The 20,767-nt window shown below is 38.5% G+C and overlaps 5 protein-coding genes across 7 annotated transcripts in view; 1 reads left to right on the plus strand and 4 right to left on the minus strand.

Moving 5' to 3' along the window:
• Dnr1 (E3 ubiquitin-protein ligase defense repressor 1) overlaps nt 1-11,165 on the minus strand; it is a 109,533-nt gene extending 98,368 nt beyond the window's left edge. The window contains exon 1 of the mRNA XM_076440681.1: nt 10,723-11,165. Coding sequence (XP_076296796.1) covers nt 10,723-10,809 — 87 coding nt within the window. The 5' untranslated portion in view covers nt 10,810-11,165. The remainder of the gene's footprint in view (nt 1-10,722) is intronic.
• Nucleotides 11,166-12,643: 1,478 nt separating this feature from the next.
• Nucleotides 12,644-14,330, minus strand: Vha13 (V-type proton ATPase subunit Vha13). The gene is made up of 4 exons (XM_076440688.1): nt 14,141-14,330; nt 13,663-13,763; nt 13,486-13,584; nt 12,644-13,399 (listed from the first exon to the last, which is right to left on the minus strand). The coding sequence occupies exons 1-4, from the start codon at nt 14,220-14,222 to the stop codon at nt 13,325-13,327; spliced, it is 357 nt and encodes a 118-aa protein (XP_076296803.1). The 5' UTR covers nt 14,223-14,330; the 3' UTR covers nt 12,644-13,324.
• Nucleotides 14,331-14,570: 240 nt separating this feature from the next.
• Nucleotides 14,571-17,114, minus strand: Ltv1 (LTV1 ribosome biogenesis factor). Of its 2 annotated transcripts, none has more exons than XM_076440682.1 (7): nt 16,779-17,114; nt 15,844-16,414; nt 15,582-15,766; nt 15,391-15,519; nt 15,137-15,322; nt 14,822-15,067; nt 14,571-14,752 (listed from the first exon to the last, which is right to left on the minus strand). In XM_076440682.1, the coding sequence occupies exons 1-7, from the start codon at nt 16,779-16,781 to the stop codon at nt 14,639-14,641; spliced, it is 1,434 nt and encodes a 477-aa protein (XP_076296797.1). In that variant the 5' UTR covers nt 16,782-17,114; the 3' UTR covers nt 14,571-14,638. The 2 variants fall into 2 exon arrangements, with proteins under 2 accessions (XP_076296797.1, XP_076296798.1); XM_076440683.1 differs by having other exon boundaries at nt 15,582-15,763; nt 16,779-16,979.
• Arl6 (ADP ribosylation factor-like 6) lies at nt 16,923-20,704 on the plus strand. Of its 2 annotated transcripts, none has more exons than XM_076440686.1 (3): nt 16,923-17,404; nt 20,020-20,199; nt 20,279-20,704. In XM_076440686.1, the coding sequence occupies exons 1-3, from the start codon at nt 17,227-17,229 to the stop codon at nt 20,488-20,490; spliced, it is 570 nt and encodes a 189-aa protein (XP_076296801.1). In that variant the 5' UTR covers nt 16,923-17,226; the 3' UTR covers nt 20,491-20,704. The 2 variants fall into 2 exon arrangements, with proteins under 2 accessions (XP_076296801.1, XP_076296802.1); XM_076440687.1 differs by having other exon boundaries at nt 16,923-17,311.
• On the minus strand, nt 17,683-20,013 carry LOC143217011 (uncharacterized). Its single transcript, XM_076440680.1, has 4 exons — nt 19,749-20,013; nt 18,960-19,444; nt 18,560-18,892; nt 17,683-18,495 (listed from the first exon to the last, which is right to left on the minus strand). Exons 1-4 carry the CDS (start codon nt 19,810-19,812, stop codon nt 17,797-17,799), a joined length of 1,581 nt encoding a protein of 526 aa, XP_076296795.1. The 5' UTR covers nt 19,813-20,013; the 3' UTR covers nt 17,683-17,796.
• Nucleotides 20,705-20,767: the final 63 nt, after the last annotated feature.

The following is a 20,767-nucleotide window of genomic DNA, read 5'->3' on the forward strand; positions in this document are numbered from 1 at the left end:
ACTTCGTACTTGGTCTTAATGCTCTTTGATATAATTAATCAAACACCTATTTCGGCATTTTAAAAAATTCAACCCCTAAGGGGGTGAAAAGGGGTTACAACGTTTGTATGAGGAATATTTTGTTCGTGGTCGGATTTACTTCATACTTGGTCTTAATGCTCTTTGATATAATTAATCAAACACCTGTTTCGGCATTTTAAAAAATTCAACCCCTACGGGGGTGAAAAGGGGTTGCAACGTTTGTATGAGGAATATTTTGTTCGTGGTCGGATTTACTTCATACTTGGTCTTAATGCTCTTTGATATAATTAATCAAACACCTGTTTCGGCATTTTAAAAAATTGAACCCCCAAGGGGGTGAAAAGGGGTTTTGAAATCTAAGATTGCGGCATGACATAAAATTAAAACTCTATAGGGGTGAATGGGGGGTTAAAAGGTTTTATGGAGAAACAATAGCAATTTCCGAGGACATTAAACGGTTTCCTGTGCGAGCGAAGCCGCGGGCGAAAGCTAGTATGTAATAAAGTTTTTGCGCAGCTCGCGTGAGAACCGTATCTAAAAGTAATCGCGTGTAACAGTGTAATGCATGCGACAACACGTATGTAGATAATACGCAAAGCCAGCTACTATTTCCAAGCCACAAGGTCGAAACAGTGTGTCTCTATTTGGTAAACAAAGTATCCAGCGAATTCCTTACATCCTGCAACCAGAACTTACCTCTTGAAACAGATGCGCTTGATTAGCCTCTGGAAAGCTTAATTTTCATTCTTTCTTCGTCGAAAAAATCATGAACATAGTCGAATCATAGACGAAACCATGCGCGACGGTTTCATCAAGATGGATTTCGTAGTTTCGTGGTGAAAAATTCGCAAAACCAAAAATATTGCATCTTTCGAGCAAAACTTTCCTCTGAGAATTGGTAAGCTTGATTACCTTTTGTGAAGCTCAATTTTCATTTTTGATTCGTCAAAAAAATCATGAATGTAGCCAAAGTATAGTCGAAAGTGGTCGCGAAGGTCTCGTGAAGATAGATTTCGTAGTTTTGTGGTGAAAAAATGGCAAAGTACATAGTACTAAAATATCCATCTTTTGAGAATTTTTCAGAACTTTGAGAATTGGTAAGCTTGATTAGCTTATGGGAAGTTCAATTCTCATGTTTACTTTGTCAAAAAATTCATAAGCATAGCTAAAGCGTATACGAAACTGTACGCGAAGGTCTCATGACGATAGATTTCGTAGTTTCGTGGTGAAAAAATCGCAAAGCCAAAAATATTGCATCTTTCGAGCAAAATTTTCCTCGAGAATTGTCGGCGCTTGATTCGGTTATGGGAAGCTCAATTTTCATTTTTTCCTTATCAAAAAATTCGTGAACCTTGCCCAATCATAGACGAAACTGTACGCGAAGGTCCCACAAAAGAAGACGTCGCGGTTTCGCAGGGAAAAAATCGCGAGGCAAGCCTAAGCTACCTTGGCTCGGGGGAGAATGGTCGTTTAATCGAACAGAAAGGTTTCCGGTCGTGTGAATCGGCTCGCCTTGAGCGTGCGCTTTGCAAAAAACGTGGAAAATAGAATTTCTTACGATCCAGCGAAAGGTAGGAGACGCGACGGGTCGGACAATTCGAAAAGAAGAAAAGGGCTGAAAGCGCATTCAGCCACGGAAGAGAGGAGGTTCCTGCGGAACGCAATTAAGTGGCGTAATGAGATTCCTGCGACGACTCTGCCGGATCGACGTCCTTTCAACGTATGCCCGAGAAATTCGGAAATGGTTCAAGTTAAATGAACGTTCCCGCGACCGTGAAAGAAGACCGGATATCGTTCCTACAGCTAATTAAACTCCAAAGCACCTCTCTAGCCACTCCCTTCGCCGGTTTCTTTTACGAAACGACCAGAAAAATCGGACTTTCAACGGTGGCCTTTGGGGACAAGAAGACGGTCTCTCTGATTTTGCGGTAATTAACGATTCGCGAGGGTCAATTTCTCCGGAAACGTGCATGAAATTCGTATCTTTGCTAGATACAACTTGGTCCCCGTTTTTCTTCCAAAAAAAAGTGAAAAATAATCGTACATCAACTTTTAAGGTCTCTTTGCAAAGCAGAGACTTCAATCTTCAAATCTGTGGAAGATTCATCCGCGAGAGAAATTTATTAACGTTTTTGCAGAGGTGTGGGTTAGGTTCTTCATACAATTCTTTAGGAAAACCAGGACCCCCAGTTTCTCATTTGCTACATCATGTAACAATATGTTAGGGGAAAATGAACAATGGGGTGCGAAAGTAAAATCTGCAAGCTTTAAAATGAATCCAAGTCTATTGCTGTACGATTTTTTTTCACGAAATTACGACAGGTTAAATATCGTCAAACTTAATTCCAAAAAATATTCGAATACTGTTTGCGAGAAATGGTTGATGATATTTGAACAGCCATAACTTTGTGAAAAAAAAAATCGTATGAAGATGAACTTGTGCTTATTACAAAGCTTGAAGTCTCTACTTTCACAGACTATCAGTAATTTATCCATAAAAAATTTTTCCATGATGCGACAAGCGAGAGAATAGGGACACGAAATTTTCAATTTTTAGAAAAACGTTTGATGACGTCTAAAGCGTTCCAATTTCATTTTTAAAAAAACCGTTCATCAATTTTTAGGGCGTCGTCGTAAAAGGGAGGCTTCAATCTTCAAATCTGTGGAAGATTCATAGAACGAGAAAAATTTTCCAATGTTTTCAGAGATGTTTCATCCACGTTTACGGGTGTAAGCTTTTGTTTTCCAGTGTCGTCCACGTTTTTAATTTCAGGCGATTCGGAGATTCCTCTCTCGAAGAATGCTCGACACATCGAGATTTCAAACGGCCCGCGCGCGAAAGTTTGTCCTATCGCGAGAACTTTATCGCTGCAACTTGAAGCGGAAAGTTGAATTAAACGATTAAGCACCGCGAGAGAGAGAGAGGGAGAGAAAACTGGCCGTAAAGTTTGTATACTTTCGACTGGGTGGTCCAGGTGAAACAGCTATTCTCGCTTGTTCAAAATTACCCCCGGCAAGTCCCGATTAATTCGAATCGACAATGCCGCCCGGTGCTCGAGGCAAGAAACGAATTCCGGGGGAAAAGACTCGCATAATCGCGAGGGAATGGGAAAACACGCCGGTAAACACAAATTAGATCCCGGGGGAGGGTGAGAGCTATACTCGCTGATCGGATCCGAGACACAAAGACGACGTAAATTGAATTCCAGGTTCGAACCTCTGCCACTTTCGACCTAATTCCCAACTGCCATCTCCTCCCACCCCCCGAAATTCCGCGAAATTGTTTTCAATCGAAATTCTATCGAAAAACATCCGGCGATGATACAAGCCCGATGATGCAACCGCCAAGTCAGCGCGCGAAAAGAGGACGCGAACTGCTCTTTCCCCCTTTGTCGAGATTAGGAGGGAAGAAGAACGACTCTCTGCCCTTTTTGTAGGCTAGGAGGGAGCACAAATCCAAGGAAAAAGGCACGTGACCGGACGGGAAGCCTGGGGGAACAGCGTCGCAGAGGGGGAAGCTAGAATGAGCACAAAAATTCTAATCTGCCACTCTGCGTGGCACAAACGCAACTTTACCAAATTATCTCCCTTTTCCATTTAATTTTCTATCGAATTGAGAATTGTTTGTAACACTAGCAGTACACTTTGCCTTATAATAATGACGAAACTGCATTTATTTAGATTTCGTATCAGTCTCGCCGACAATTGTCCCAGAACTATCCCCACCCCTGCGGGATGTAGCCTTTTGGTATAATTTTCATTAGAAAAATGCCACGAATATGTTGGTCAAAGTTCCATCAAAAAACAATGAAAAATAAAGAGGTTTTATTATTGGATTAGTTATGTTTACACTTCTCGGCGACCGAGGCCTCTCGAGCTCCGCTGTCCTTTTCTACGTTCGGCAAAAGTCGAAGAATAGTATCCCTGCTGGATAATTGTCTCTGGGCAGACCCGTGTTGGGGACAATTATCGATAAAATACTGTACTTCAATAGAGAAGTTCACTGAAACAATTTCCCAGGGAAAACATATTTATAATTTTAATATTTTAAAAGAACAAATCAGGAGCAAGTCATTATTACTTGCAGTAAGAAAAAATAAAACGTTTTAATTACTATGGAAACAAAGGTGGCTCCTAATTCGAAATCGTGGCGTTCTGTACGTTTACACATTATCTACTTATCTACTTCAACCGAAGCGTCCACGTTTTGCGCCAACAACCCGGTGGCAATGAAGTGGTATTCCAGCACGATTTTGGCAGCGTGTCAACGAGATTAGAGCGGGGAGGTGCATTGTCGTGGAACTCTCGGAGAGATTCGATAGCGATCGCGGCTCTCCGCGGAAAATGGGTGGGCGCGGGAGTCAAACTAAAATCGCGTCGGACAATTTTGTCGCGGTAGGCGCACTCCAAGCATCTAATAATACGGTGCTCAGTGAAATTGCGACCCAGTTAGGCTTTGACCCACTTGGTTGCATCGTAATCATCGTCGAGTGCTCCGCTCGGATTGATATTAGAGGTAAACACACGCCCGTGTCGGAAGAGACTAGCTAGATCTAGGGTCTCTCGTTTGCATTGGCCATCGCAGCTGCTTTACCTTCCCACGACTCCGTGAAAACTCGCTCGAGATGCTTCGAACTTGATTACCGCGTCCCTCAACGCTATCCGTGTCTTTGTTCAGTATTTTTCCAATTATCGCCGAGTATTTGCATTTTTATTTCCATCCAAGTCGGCCTCGAGGTGTTATCTCTGGGTTCAAACTTCGACGGATTAGGTGTTCAAAGACCCGCGGACACGCGTGACTTCGTATTTACATATTTTAGTCGTTTCTAATCCTGCTGACCGACCGTACTGATTAGGGTTGCCAGAAATGTTTTATCCAAATATAGAAGAAGTAGTGGAAACTGCAATTATGTATACATATGAGATAGGCTCAAAATATATAGGAGTTCAAGTGAAAGAGGTACACAGCACATTTTAAACTTTTTTTATTCAAACAAAGACTTTTGAAAATTCAGATATGGTATAGGAGATCAAGTTCAAATATAGAAGACTCGTATCAAATATATGTAGAAGATCTGGCAACCCTAGTCCTGATCCTCTTAGTCCGTCCGATACACAATATGGCGGATGCTCGTCCATTTTTGTAGCTGTACAATACTGTACATACAGTGCTGCGAATAATTATAAACACACTTATTTCCTGTCTTTTTTCGTTATTATTTCCAAGAACCCACTAAGTAAATTGTACTACATTTATGATGAGGGAGTAGGACATTTTCCATGTTAACAATTTTCTCGTTATCTCTTCTTCGTGCAATGTAGCAGGCTAAATGTTTCAAAACAAGGAAATTTGAGCTGTGAATATTTATAAACTCAATCGTTGTTCATACCTCATTCAAAACGTTTCTGAAGTTTTGTCAGATCTTTTTAGTGATAGTAACATTACAGCAAGTCTCCAGAAGTATTTTTTGAAGGATCTTTGAAATCTATGCCGCGTGGCACGCAATTCAGTGATGTAGGAAACAGCGAATAATTGATTTGAAGAGCTGCGGGAAAAGTCAACGAGGATTTGCGAGTATAATTCATAGATCCCGAAGTGTAGTTAAAAATTTCTTGAAACTTGCTATTGAAAATTGCGGTACATAATATCAAGCGATTAGAACGACCTACACGATTTTCGTCAACTGTGAAACGTGCAGTTTTAAGGGAGATATCAAAAACTGGAACTTCGTCTACAATTGTGAGTGATTTAACTTGAACTGTGATTCCAATTTGAGTGATTCCAAACTAAGAAAGTGGGTTGCACATTCTGGAAGGTTTAAATATCAGAAATGTATGTGTGTGTGCGAAAACCGCCATTACAAAAGCGTCATAGTGACGCTAGACTAAAATTTACCGAAAGATTCATTCGAAAAAATAGCACGTGGAGACATGTGATCTGGAGCGATGAAAAAAAGTTTAATCTTGATGAGCCTGATGAGTTCAATTATTACTGACACAATTTGAGGAAGGAAAGAAAGATCGTGTCGCGAAGAACTCAGGCACGTGGATCAGTCATGGTTTGGGCTGCCTTTAAAAGCAATTTTAAAAGTGAAACAGCTTTTGTAAACGATAGAGTGCTGCTAGTTATCAACAGATGTTACACGACTATTTGTTGCGTTTTATAACATTAACAGAAGACGATATAAAACGATTTTCCAGCAAGATAATCCTCCCATTCACACAGCATCCTCCACAAAAAAGTGGTTTCAAGAGTTCGAGATCGAGCTATTACCCTGGCCAGCAGTGAGCCCTGATTTGAACGGGTCCCATGGAAATCGTCGACACAGATTTCTCCGTCACGGTTTTCACCGACAGCATTTCATTAATTTATTTATTAATTAATTAATTCAAGAACACTCGGTTTCACATTTCGTTTTTCCACTGATTTTCATTCAATCCACATTAATTAATTAATAAAAACTTAATAAAATGTTGCCGGTGAAAACCGTGTCGGAGAAATCTGTGTTGGTGATTTCCATGGGACCCGATTTGAACTCCATCGAAAAAACCTATGGGGTATCCTCGCGAGGAGTCCCCTAATCGTCGAGCAACCCTATCAGTTACGTCGAGCGTGTAAGATTACTTCTTCGGATATTTTTACCAAGAACGTTAATCGGGTCTTTGTACGACCAGACAGAGTAGCGACTCGGTCAGGCAGGTAAGTCAGCCACCACACCGGCGAAGGTGAACAAAGCTGGTTCGCCTAACCGTGGCGAGAAAGGTGCATCTCCGCTGGTGTATCGTGAGGCGGCTATACAACGCGACCGATGCATCTAGCGTCCTATAAATAGAGTTCGAACCCTGAAGAAGAACGGAGACGTCGCAGCGCAGCAGTGGAACGACCACCGAGGTTGCCGTGAGGTCATCCCAGGTCGGGGATAAATTAAATATACGATCACCTCGATCACGCCGCTACCTCATCGATCATTCCTAGTCTTTTCTTCACCGCTGCTACTCGATCAATTTCTGACAGGGTACGTCGCATCCACGATCGAAGAAAACGATCGACGACTCACGTCGTTTTCGCGACACGATCTAACAGGTGAACACTTTCGTGTCGAAGAGGATCGCGTGGATCGCGAACAGGTGAACGACACTTTAGGCCGCGCAGCGACAATTACAGTACAACTCTTTTGAATTGAAAAGATACGTGTATACAGTGAATCCAAAAGTTAATACCTCATTCTTTCGGTGGGAATATATTCTAAACTTGTCATAAAATTTATAAGGTGAGTGTAAAAAGTATTCGTACGCCATTTAAAATAGAATAACTTTTCTATAATCGTACCAAACGACCTGATTTTTTTTTTATAATCAATTAGAAGCATTGGTTTACGAAATGAAAAATGCAAAAAAGATTTTCCGCAAATTACAATTTACATACAAGGTGTCACATGCATAAATAAAAAAGTTAAATATACTGTTTTGTAGATGTATAGTAGTTACACACATGCTGAAAATTTCATCGAAATCGATTAACATACACACATATACAATTTCGTATATCTACAAAACATACATACATATGTATATTTTAAATTTTCATCAAAGGTCCAAATAAAAAGGTTTTAAAAAATGCTTGTTTTATTTTCGCATGTAACCTTGTAAATTATAATTATTTGGAAAATATTTTATGCATACCATTTCGTAAACCAATGCTTCTAATTGATTATAAAAAATCAGGTCGTTCGGTACAATTACAAAAAAGTTATTCTTGTTTTGAAGAGCGAATGAATACTTTTTATACTCGCAGTATATTTTAGCGCGTTAACACTAAACCTACCAAGCCTTAAAAATAACTGGTAGATGTTTCCTTATATAAATGACAAGTTTGATTTTATTTAGACTTTGTACAGCTCCTACTGTAAGACAGTAGGACCTCGATTAACCGGATCCCGATTATAAACAATTGTGCGTTTAAATACGATTATATTATAAAGGGAAATAAATTTTCAAAATAAATTTTCTCGGGTCTCGATTATCCATCGGGCCTTAATTTGTCCGGGGTGTTTGCCTCCCAATCAAGCCGGTTAATCGAGGTCCGACCTTATTTCTTATGAAATAATCTTTAATATTTCAATAATCGTGAAATAAAAAATCTGGAAACGGTCATTTTGACCGGTGATGGTAGGTTTAGTGTTAAATCAATATGTCAGTGTGTACCACCAGTGGTATTCGGAACGCGATAAAAAGAACAATACAGCAATATAATTGTTAAGTTCCCATTACATTTTTGCACGGTGTAGTTGCAAAACTTTTAAACGCAGGCAATGACGCACTTATCATCCCTAACAGCTAGTCATGCTCGTGTTTCCTGATAACTAACAAGTTATTGTCTGTGAATAACTATTATTAAATATTCGTGAGAATGTCGATTGAAAGTTGGACTCTTTTTGCTAGAAAAAACGTTTATTGTATTTCGTAGAGAAACGGAAATTGCAAATATATACACTCGAGGGAAACAAGCGAACTCGTTGCAAAATTGGAATATAAGCCCACGACGTGAAATTTCATCAACTCTAACGTAAAACGAGCTAATATTTGGAATTGGAAATATGTTCTACACTGAACAATTCGGGAACAGTAAATAAGAAATTGAAATTTCCAATTGTTTCCGATTCGATCTTGCTTCGAACAACAACGACGAATTTTATATTCACGAGTATACACACATACCACGCTCTTTATTGAATAAAAAGTACGCGAACACCGAGAAGGTTAATTGAAACATATGGAACAGATGTAATCCACGAGCGTAAGCGGATCATCATCGCAAAATGCAAACGATCGACATTTTCACGGATGGTAATTTCTGCCGGATTAAAACAGGATTGTTTATTGTACTTTTTAAATAAATTGCTGCGCCGAATGATTCGCGACGCGGCCCAAAACCTTCCGGATCGATCAAGGTCGTTCAGACATTCATAGCAATTAAAATGGTACTCCATTGTTTTGTTTTAGATCAATAGAAAAGTACATAATAATAAATAATAACATAACATAATAAAAGTACATATACTTTTATATAATATTCCTTCTTCAAAGCACTATATAATTTCTACAATTTTAAATAATTTCATTATATAGTACAAATAATATATAGAAAATGAGTATACAAAACAATCGTCTGATTTTTTTCGAAAAATTGAAGTCGGGTCTTTATCGACCCGGTTGTAAAAATCGTCATTTAATTCCTCAGTTTCTGGCAACAATCTAGAGTGAAATAGAAAATCTTCTTTCTTAATATGTTTGACGGGTTGAAGATAATATAACAGTCTTATTAAATTCTTCTAATATTTTCACTATTTTAAATTACAACTACTCATTTTTGTAATAAAATGCATAAAATCCGCTGTGTGTCTGCTAATAAGAAACTAAATTCAACGAAACAAAAAAGAAAGACTAATACATACAGTGGATCTTTACGCAAAATAAAAATTTTCTACCTGCATTGCAACAAACTGGAACAGAATTGAAATTTATCTCCTTTCTTAATACGTTCAATAGGTTGAAAATAATATAACGTCTTATTAAATTCTTCTAATATTTTCACTACTTTAAACTACAACTACTCATTTTTGTAATAAATGCATAAAATCCGCTGTCTACTAACAAGAAAGAGTAATAAGACATTGAATTCAATGAACCGAAAGAAAAAGTAATAAGTAATAAAATTCAATGAACCGAAAGAAAGAGTAATAAGAAATTAAATGAAATGAACCGAGAAAGAAAGAGTGGCAAATAATCATAAACATCCTCAACGATATACAATTGCGAAATTGCTTTAACCCTCCGAATGTTAAATCGCAGACCGCGGCTCGCGCGAAACAATATTCGCCGCCATGTTATTTTTTTGATTGTTGTGGGTTTTACACTTCGTCAAAGACGCGTTCACGCGTATTAGAAAGTAAGAGGAGAAGCGGCGCGCATATCGCGACGGTAATTCCGAAAACGAGAACGAGACCTTGCCACCCGACACACCGTTCTCAAATTTCAAATTGCGCCCGCGAGTGTGTATGCACAAACCGAGTGTTTTCGGGAGCATCTGTTGCGCACGTGAGTTACGAGCTAGCCTTAAGGCATCGTTCACACCGTAACCGCTTTATCACTCGCGGATTTCGTGACCCGCTGAGAAACGGTACCGAATAGAATTTTCGCAAGAGGGACAGAGACAGAAACAATGAGACAGAGAAGAGGTGGGGTGAAGCTTATCGGTATGAATCGACACTTGTCCACATCCCGTTATCAGATATCATTTCGCCAAACAAAGGCGCATAGTAAGTTCTATAAACGGTCGCTTTGTTATTGTTTACACTCGAGGGAGAGCCGGACAAAAGCGACCTTTGATACGTCTAATGTGTACACGATCGAACAAAACTTTTCACGAAATTCTTTAAGTATCTGAACGTCCTTCACTCCATTCCTTCCTCGTAAACGTCGTTCCGAAAACGATCCAGATCGATACCATATCGCAAGGAAGACAACCCAATTTATATTTAACATAATCTCCTGCAATTGTTTTGCTAAAAAAAAAAAAACAATACCGATGACGCAGCGAAAGAAGGTGGAACAAAAGGGTTCCGGATGAAAACGGTGTGGTGGAGACTCGGTTGGCTTTCGGTAACAATAACAATAACGACATAAATAATAATGACTCACCTTTTCGAGACACTCCTGGCCGATGGCTTTCGGGTCGACCTGCACCTCGAGGATAACGGAGTTCGCTTGGCTAACGAGGCACCACATCTTGCTAGGGATCGTATCCAAAGAGGTTCCGTATAAACACACAGTGTCGCCGCGACTGAACCGAATTGAGAAAAACCGAACCGAAAGAAAAACCGCACCGTTCACACAGAACTCGGGGGACACGCGTTATCAACGACGATGATCTCTTCCTCTCCTCCGGATCCGCGGCTGGTCGGCGACCGGTCTCGGCCCGGTACGCTCTTAACCATAACAGAATTAAAACGCGTACCCGTGCACAGCTGTCACCGCGTCCTCGAACGCGACCTCGTCGATCGGCAACGTGCTCGCGCTCCTGCTAACCGAACACGTCTCCTCGGCTTCCATTTCTCGGTGCAGAACAGTGCAGAATGGCACACGCACTGACACCGCTCCGCGCTGCCTGGATTAGTTCGCGAAATCGAATCACCTTTCGCGAGCGACGGAGTGGCGCTAGTGTTCTCTGTGTGCGAATACGACACGCACACCATCAAACCCACCGTCGAACACCGATAGATTGCCGAGGAAAGGTTGGGTTCACACAGCTGATACCCCCCACCCGCCACGAATGTTCCCGAAGATACCCGAACCCTCCACCAATTGCGACCCGCCTCACCGGAAGCCACGAATCGCGCGCGAAATTACCGCGCTCGAAAATGTCCAAGGTAACTTTGTCCTTTCTTGAAGTCTGAATAAAAGATAATAAAAGTTTTATTTGCGAATTAGAAATAATATAATATATAAATTATTTGTGGGATTGTTTACATGATTTTATGATTAGCCCCTTGCCGTATAACTTTACAGTTACAGTGACTGAATCGTCTTTATCCCCAAAAATATATAGAAGAGAAAAGAAAATATATATTTCTTGTATGGCTACATTTTCATTTGAATGCTTAAATAGTGATTACTAGACTGCGCATCTTTATGCATTTGTGACAAAGTTGAGTAGATGAAACTGGAAATTGTCGGAAAATTTTAAAAATTGAATTCTCTCCTCGATTAAAATCATTAAGGGAAGAAATAACATTCAATTTGGTTTCTATTTCTTGCAATCGATGCGGACAATTATTATTTTGCATAAAGATCCGAAGTCGTCTATTGATTACGAACGAATAAAGTTTGATTTCATCGAAAAAGAAAGGCACAACATTCATATTTGATGTCTGACTCGTGAAAATACGGCAAGGGCTTAAATGAAAAATTTGATTGCTGTTTGAAAATGAAATATTAATTTAATTCGTAATTTCTTATTTATTATACGAGTATTTCCGAGTGTTGTCAAACTTGTTTTTCACTGAACGATGGGAGAAATTATGGAAGCAATATATTTACTTGAATTGAATAGTAATCTAAATGAAAATACACGCCAGAAGAATAAATAAAGTACTTAAATAGTTAAACCTGATCATTCATTGATGAAGAAACACTTTTTACAACGAAAATTTCAGATTTTGTCCAGTCAACGACGTGCACCATCCGAAACGCTGCGACGAAATAGTGAATCCGGGCTGCGCCTGCGCGGCAGATCGAGGGGGAAGTCGAGAGCGGGAAAATTCGAATCGCGGAGAAGCGAAGTTGGAAAGTAAGTAAATAGAATATTTTGTAATAGAGCGCGTATGTGATAGCCGTATATTTTAAACATTCGTTTCGTCGTTAATTGCAAGAAACATTGCCCGAATCCGATTGGTCCCGAATGGTTTCGTATATTACATATCGCGAACTTTTGTCAGTCACGGAAGCTTTTACGTAATCGCGGGTTACGCAATTGTGAAACCTAGCCAACTTCCGTTTGAACTAGAAATTACGAATGCGGGAAAATATATTCTCACGGCAGAGTTCTATATTGATGACTGAATAGATTTTCGCTATTTTTATTGTTGAACATTAATACTGTACAGATTTGCCAGCTCGCAGAGACAGGGTATACACATGAGGTATTATTTCGTACAACGTAACAACATTTAAAAATTTCAAACAAAACAAACAGTGTGTGTATTCTTGTACATCGTCGCGAGAATCGCGATGTATTTTGGGAGCTTGTTCGCGATTCCCGTGAGGCTGTACGGGATTTCCTATAATCGCGATTTGTGTCCTCGATGTAGCAGAATTATTGGAATGACATCTAGCGACATTTAACGTTGTATAACTTTTTTTTTGTTTGCCACCACCCTAAAGTTTTTAACATTTACACGTCATCCTAATATATCTAGGCCTTGATATATCACAATGACGACAACCTCTTTAATACATTTCTATACTACTATCGCGATGCAGCTACTCTAAATCTTAAACTTTCCAACACGGTGGTAGAAGCTCAGCATAGTTACGATTACATTTATTGTCGTGTAGCAACCGCAGGAAAAATTCTAGCAATTTCAGTACCACCATCTACGATTCAAAGGTATACGGTTTTCTCTGATAAAAGTACAACATAACGGCAATAGATACGTTTTAAGATATGATAAAGGAAAGTACTTAATGTACATTTATAGCATAAGATGCGATATTTATATGCGTCGACTCCGTTCACTCCGACTTAAATTTCTTTGCGGTAATTCTTGTGCAATTCTGGCTTGATGTTGTACACCAGCTTCAAGATTGTGAGCATCACCTGCGCAACAGAAATAACCAAATGTTAGGACGTTCGATTGGAAGTGTTCTTATCAAATGGATTGTAAGCGTTATAAAACCACGTACAATGTCTTTGTGCACAGCGATAGCTTGGTTCATCTCCTCTATTTTAATTTTGGTATCGGCATCTATACGGGCGGCAACGTCTTCTTTAGAACCCATGTGCTGGATATCAAAATATTCAATGATTTAATAACATTTTTGACAAGATCCATAGCTAGTTAAGTTTTCTAAGTACTTTACCTTGGCTTCAAATTCACGGAATTGTCTTTCCCGTTCTTGCCTGTACTTCTCAATCTCATCTTGAGCTTCCTCCTTAGCTTGCTTCAATCGGCGCGCTTTACCTAAATGGAAAAATTACTTTGGAGTTAGAAACTTGTTGCAGCAGGTACAAAATAGAACGTATTAATTCGCGTATATTAGGCTACATCAATAAATTAGGCGATGGTTAGACTAATTATATCAAAAAGGACCGTTCAACGATATTCTACCCTGACGCAACTATATACGTCACTACGGACACTCGAGGTAATCGAATAAAAAATAAAACACGCCAAATTGCATCGCCGAGTCGCATTACCTCAATTCATACAAATATCGTTTCCTCGATAGATTTAAAAGGTTACACCCAGTTGAATTCAGGGTCACAAAAAAGTTGATCGTGAAGTGTTACATGCGGAACACTTTCGACGGCAAATCCAATAGTTGAATAGAAACTCACGTTTTCTCGCTTCGGATACTTTCTCCGCGGCTCTTTTCTCGGCAGCCAGAAGCTGTTGAATACCTTGCGTCTGGCTGGCCATCTTTGCAGCAAACGAACAGAGCTGTATTCCGAACGAAAGAATCACAAATCGATCATATGACTTTGGAGTTTCCGTTGTTTGCCCCGCCTTAAAGTGATGGCGCTCTACCTTGCACTCTCACGTGTACCACCGTGTGCAATGCAGAATTCACGTTATCAGCACGAGCGCCAATCGCGGTTCCAAAAATTACCGCCACGATATAAAAATATGTATTACACTAAATTTAATATCGAAAGTATAACGAATAATTGCAATATTTATTACTCGTTCCCCGTATACCCTCCTCTTTTCACGCATTTCGAAGCCCGGGGTAGGAGACTTGGATAATTAATTATTCAAGAAGAAAGATATATTAAACTTATTTAATATATTCAATGTACAATAATAAATGGAAACTTAATTTATTGATTTACATTTTAGTTTATCCGATTCCCCTGTATATTCTGCTTGTTATTCAAGAGAATCTTCTCTTGACGCTTCTTCTCCTCCTTAAACGCCTCGGTATTCGCTTTTCGTTCTATCCTCCTCTCCTAAAACGAATAATTAACGATTTTAATTAATTGCTTACGCTGTGAATATCAATAAGGAGCAAGCATTACTTTTCTGTATTCCTTGAGGGCCTTCTTCCTTTCTCTTCTTTCATACGCGGTTTCATCCTTCGGTCTTATGCTCAATATACTAAGAGTTGATTTCATGGTTTCCGCAACAGATTGCGATCCCCTTGCTTTGCCGATTTCATTTTGTTGATCGAACTGTGCTAAAGTTTTGGCAGTCAGCTTCCCAGAAGAGACATCCAATACGTTTTTCGGAATACCAGTTCTTGGATCAACTTTAATTTTTTCTACCTGCACACAAATTTATGATTACCAAATCAAATTTCACAAAAATCGAAGAATTATTCTCAAGCTCTGTACCTTGGGCTCCGAAATCAATTTCGGATGATTATAAATATTACTGTATGTACTGATAAAGCTTTCACAGTCCCATTTATCTTTTTGTCTCGCAGCCACGACAAGATCTTCTAAATTATCTTCATCCTCGGAATACTCGTTTTCCAAAATTCTCATCTTATCCTTCATCAACTTCACAACATTGTTGGTCTGTAAAGACAGAGTACTTTGAGAATCGTTGTTTGTTCTACTCGCAGATAATAATATACAGTTCTTACGTCTTCGTGTTGCTGTTGTTCGAATTCGGATGCACACTGAAGCAGCAAATCTGAATCCGGTGCGACGTGTCCCTCGATTTCATCACATTCTAAGGCACCGATCTCACTGTCGTCGTACGCTTCATACATCTACAGATAAAACGATTTAAAATATATGCTGATCAAGAAAAAAGAAGATAATGAATACCAACTTTCTCAAACTTGTCATCCAGTAACGTTAATTGCGCGTTTCTTCTCATAACGCTACTACTCATAGAATACTCCGTAAAACGCGATCTTGTTTCTTCTTCTCGAAATGTGTACTGAGGACCGTTCAGACTACACACTTCATCTTGTTCTTCATCTGATAATGCTAGTCCTCCAGATGACCGATCTGCTTAAGCCGAATCATAAAATACATATAAATATACATAAAATATAAATATACAAACATACACAAGTGCATTTACATACTGTACTCATCATCATCATCTTCCTCTTCATTGCCACTGACATCAGCATTGGCTAATTCAATGAAATTGTCTTCCAGCTCGTTTTCCGAATCATCGTAATCGAAGTCCTCGTCCATCGCTGCTACTATGTCTGGGTCCAGATCCAACCGTAACCCAGAAACAGGAGCAGCTTTGTTGAGAAGCCCAACTTTCTCCTCCACGCTCGACTCGAACACGGAGGAAGGTAAGTTAATCTTTGGCTCATCTTTGCTTTCAGACTTCTCATTTTTTTTTGACCCGCTTGTACAATCTATACGTTCCCACTCTGTTGTCAACAAATTTGCATCTTTTAGATGCTGTAAGTAATCGTAATCATCGTCGAAATATATGCCATATTTTTGTTGCTCCTCTTTGCGTTTGTTATCGTTCAGGCTCCTCCTCTCTATCTTAGCAGCCTGCGTGCTTCCCGCAGGCACGAGAACTCGTTGGGGTGCGTTCTCATCGGCGATCAAAGGATCCTTTTGCGACCGATGAACCAAATGGAACGACACCGAGTTCTTCTTGTCAATGAATTTCTTTGCTTTACACCTTGGCTGAAAAATTTGCCAGATATCACATATGTATAACTAACTTAACAATCTTAACCCTTTGCACTCCGAATTATTTTTCAATTTTGTTGCCAACAACTCTTTACTATTTAAAGTGTTTTATTTGAAATTTACTTCAAAGGACAGCTCCTTGACTCGACTGCTACTTATTTTAAACAAATTTGTTTGTGGAACTTATATTTGTTTTAACTAAAAAACAAGACAATTAAATAAATAAAAGAAGAACCAAATGCATATAAGAACCCGATGTATTTACATTTTTCTTTCTCTGATATCGAGTCACACTCGACAAACGAGAGAGTGCAAAGAGTTAACCTCCCAACGAGTTACAATTAATTTTCTAACTTACCATTTTCGCAGTATTCTCGGCAGAGAGGATCCTCTCTGTATTCTCAGTTCAAGTTTAACATACAATGCACAAGTCTGTGTACAAGATTGACGCACGAGAACAACTTCAATTTCTTTATTTACTGAATTTACGATCGGAGCACGAAAGCATGCGTTTCGTCAGCGGCTCTCAACTTTGTCGCAAAGTTAAAATACAAATGAAAATAATGCGGTATCAGAGAGGATACGGAAAATGAATTATTAATTAACATTTGCAATAATGATATTTTGCGCGATCTGTAACTTTTATGGGTAGCAACGAAAATAATATTAATGCCCAAGCCAGATTGGACAATGTTATTTTTGTGGCAAAGCCTATCCTGTTTCTTCCTTGAAATAATCAATGATAACATAGCGTTCGTTATTGATGTTCGATAAACGCGTTACAATACTCGAACGGAGCACAGAGAATGGGGCTCTTTGATCGTTTAGCGAATCTTTTAGGTCTTAAGAAAAAAGAAGTAAACGTTTTAGTAGTGGGCCTTAACAACAGTGGTAAGTCGACGGTCATAAATAATTTCAAACGCGAGGATGACCGTTGCATAGACATAGTGCCCACTGTTGCGTATAATGTTGAAAAATTCTCATGTAAGTTAAACAATGGCGAGTGAACCACGTTGCTCGATGTTCGATTGCCGTGCTTAAATTGTTGCTTGCACTTTTTGTACCGATCGGTTCGAGCACCACTTGTTATCTTATAAGGAAATGAAACAAGTATTTACATTTCTTATGAAAGGGGTAGGAACATACATTTTCATTTATTTAAGCCTGAATTTTATTCGTTATTTCATTTATCCCTTTTTCTTTTCTCAATACTTTCTATTCTTGCACCACTTGTTATCTTATAAGGAAATGAAACAAGTACATTGAACTGTAAACCTTTATTATACATATATATACACGTTATACATTTATATTTACTACTTTTACTAATTTTATCTTCTGCCTTTACTTAGTCAGTCTTAATTCTTTTCATTACTTCATTTATACGTTTTTCTTTTCTTAATACTTTTTAATCTTGCAGTTTGTTCTGGAATACTAATAGTACTAATATCATCGAGATCAGCTGTTTCCATAACTGCTGAACCATTATGATGCATTGGGGTGCTAGTAATCACTTCATCCACATCCCTATGCAATACAAATTTGTCAGGGGTCACCAGTTTTCTAGATGTGCCAGGACTCACATGTGAAGTTTTAATTGATCGAAAATTAAGTTTGACCTGTTTCAATTTCTCGTTATTCTTCTCATATAACTTATGTACATTACTCGTAGATGTTACATTCTCCTTATTCTTATTTATACCACTTGTAGATGGCCCTTGGATTGGACTAGAATTCTGCGTATTTCTCTTCTTACTTTGCGAAGCAACAGGTTCATTGCTCTTCTCAACATTTCGTGAAATATATAAATCTCCTTTTCTTTGTTTCTTCTGCCCCTTTCTAGGTCTAGCAGATTCGGTTCGAGTCTTATTTTTCTTATTTTCATTTGTGGAATATTGACTAGGATTCTGCTTATTTCCCTTCTCATTTTGCGAAACAGCAGGTTCATCGTTTCTCTCAACATTTCTTGAAATATATAAATCTCCTTTTCTTGTTTTCCTCTGCCTCTTTCTAGTAGATGTCCTTCGCTGCTGCCAGTTTTTTAAATAGCCTTCTTCGTTTGAACTACTCGAGTACTGAAAAGAAAGTATTTTTTAGTAGGAATGTATACTTTGCAATGAAGTCACATAGTTAACATACATCAATTTCTAGTGGACTATCCTCGTCAATTTCTTGTGACCATGTAAACGGACTGTCGTTCCACATTTTCTCAAATGCTGTACTCAGATCCATCGATTTAAAACACTTTACAGATTGTTTGAACTGCTCTTTCGCTTTTGCGTTTAACTGTTCGTTTTGTAAATCGATATCCACTTTACTTGGCTTGATTGCATCAATATTATATTCAATATGTATAACTGCATTTATGTAGTCATCATCTTCGACACTATGTACACCTATCAAATTTATCATCATGTGAGTATACCCATCACTTGTTTGCAAAGTGCTGTTCTTCGTGTTAGATATGGTGTCCTGTAAATTTTCGATATTAGACTTTTCGTTCGACTGCGAACACCATGGATTAGAAGCGAATATATACCTTCAATGCCTTAAATTGTTCGCATCGTATAAAGTAACAATCTACGTAGTGTCTACAAGTTCTGACAAAGTTAGGTACATCTCTTATATTATTCGAAAACTGGCCTACTACATCTTCTAAATCAATGGACATCGGCATCGTCCATTTTCCTAAAGACCATTTAGTGTCTTTATACAGTACTTGTACGCCATAAATATATTCTTTGTCGTATTTATTCGACGGAGACAGATTAAATACAAATTCTTGTTCAGTGAACTGAAGACAACGGAAACCGGCAAAACGAAATAATTCCAATTCCAATTCTACATTGACATCCGGAATTTGCGAGTTGTCTAAATCGAAGCAAGTGTCAAGAGCATTCGACTTGCTGTCAATTTTGACATTTTTAAACGGGAAGAGGTCCAATTCGCACTCCAGTTGCGGAATTATGGACCGTAACTTTGCAATTTCCTTTTTCAATTTATCCTTTTCCTCCTGCAGCGGATCTAAAATCAGGAAAACGATAATATTAATCCAGTGGAAAAGTAATATTTGTACTTAATGTTTTATGTTTATTGTAACATTTATTTATTATATTTTTGTTCAAATAACAGTATCAATATCCACACCAAAACATTTTTGGCATTTTCCTTTGATGTTTTTATTAGATCAATACAAGCGGTATCGATTTTTAAGAAGCTACATTGTATTGCAAAACGGTAGCGAGAGAAATATGAGAAATAGATAGGATATCTCAGATATAAAAAGTGTACTATTAAATTATATTAATTGTAGATGTACATTTCTCACCTAGGCTCTTTTCTGATATTTGCTTAGATGTGTCGACCTTTTTATTTCTCTTCTTTACTTCCATGACAAATTATTTCATAAATGTAAACACAATTTAACCCTACTATTTTCAAATATGTATCAGTACGTATATCCCGCCAAGATGTGATATGTGAATGTGAATGTGACGTGTACGCGATCAGTGGTTCTCATTTGCTACGACGAGAAGTTCGACAATTTTATTCGCGTATAATCTTTATTACTGTATAAAAATGTATGCGTTTTTTTCCAGTTAAAAATGTCATTTTTACGGCATTCGATATGTCGGGTCACGACCGTCACAGAGCTTTATGGGAGCATTATTACAAGGACTGTCACGGTATTATTTTTATAATTGACAGCAGCGACAAGCTACGATTGGTCGTGGTGAAAGAAGAGCTGGATATGCTTCTTCAGCATCCAGACGTAGCAGGTATTGTCGTGTTCGTATTTTTACAGAAAAATCTTTCGAGAGACATCTGGAAGAATGAAATGTACTTGAAACATTCTAGGTCGCAAAATACCAATACTTTTTCTGGCGAACAAAATGGATCTGCCCGATTCTTTGACTACTGTCAAACTGGTTGCTGGCCTCGGCCTTGACCGTATACAAAATAAACCGTGGCATATTCGAGCAACGAACGCGATCACCGGAGAAGGTTTACAGCCAGGCATAGAATGGCTGACAGACCAAATTCGTGACATATACATCAACAAAAGATAAAGAAAATGTTGACAGGCCGCAAGAACACAATATACATACATTTTACTATTTATCGATGTACAACATAATGTAATTTAGACAGTCTTATACGAATGAACCGCGCAATCGAATTGATATTTGTAACAAATCCGTCCAATAAATATATTAGCCATATTTTTGTGATACTTTGTTGACGCAGGTCGTTCAGAACAATTATCCGAATATTTCTTTTAATAAATTTATAAATTCGATATTCTTTCTGTGATGATATAAAGAAATTCCGTTGACGAGGAAAGCT

Source organism: Lasioglossum baleicum, chromosome 16 (assembly GCF_051020765.1).
Source record: "Lasioglossum baleicum chromosome 16, iyLasBale1, whole genome shotgun sequence".
NCBI classification, from domain to species: Eukaryota; Metazoa; Arthropoda; class Insecta; order Hymenoptera; family Halictidae; genus Lasioglossum; species Lasioglossum baleicum.

Bases quoted from the DNA above. Each gene is read 5' to 3' on its own strand.
- LOC143217011 (XM_076440680.1), bottom strand. From the start codon at position 19,812: ATGGAAGTAAAGAAGAGAAATAAAAAGGTCGACACATCTAAGCAAATA. The intron at 19,445-19,748 runs GTGAGAAATGTA...TCCTGATTTTAG, and splicing joins AATATCAGAAAAGAGCCTAG to ATCCGCTGCAGGAGGAAAAG. The intron at 18,893-18,959 runs GTATATATTCGC...GAAAATTTACAG, and splicing joins AACAATTTAAGGCATTGAAG to GACACCATATCTAACACGAA.
- Vha13 (XM_076440688.1), bottom strand. From the start codon at position 14,222: ATGGCCAGCCAGACGCAAGGTATTCAACAGCTTCTGGCTGCCGAGAAA. The intron at 13,764-14,140 runs GTGAGTTTCTAT...TTTTCCATTTAG, and splicing joins AGTATCCGAAGCGAGAAAAC to GTAAAGCGCGCCGATTGAAG. The intron at 13,400-13,485 runs GTACGTGGTTTT...TCTGTTGCGCAG, and splicing joins TCGCTGTGCACAAAGACATT to GTGATGCTCACAATCTTGAA.
- Arl6 (XM_076440686.1), top strand. From the start codon at position 17,227: ATGGGGCTCTTTGATCGTTTAGCGAATCTTTTAGGTCTTAAGAAAAAA. The intron at 17,405-20,019 runs GTAAGTTAAACA...GTTTTTTTCCAG, and splicing joins TAATGTTGAAAAATTCTCAT to TTAAAAATGTCATTTTTACG. The intron at 20,200-20,278 runs GTATTGTCGTGT...GAAACATTCTAG, and splicing joins TCAGCATCCAGACGTAGCAG to GTCGCAAAATACCAATACTT.
- Ltv1 (XM_076440682.1), bottom strand. The intron at 15,767-15,843 runs GTATGTAAATGC...ATTCGGCTTAAG, and splicing joins AGATGATGATGATGAGTACA to CAGATCGGTCATCTGGAGGA. The intron at 14,753-14,821 runs GTAATGCTTGCT...TATTCGTTTTAG, and splicing joins CCCTCAAGGAATACAGAAAA to GAGAGGAGGATAGAACGAAA.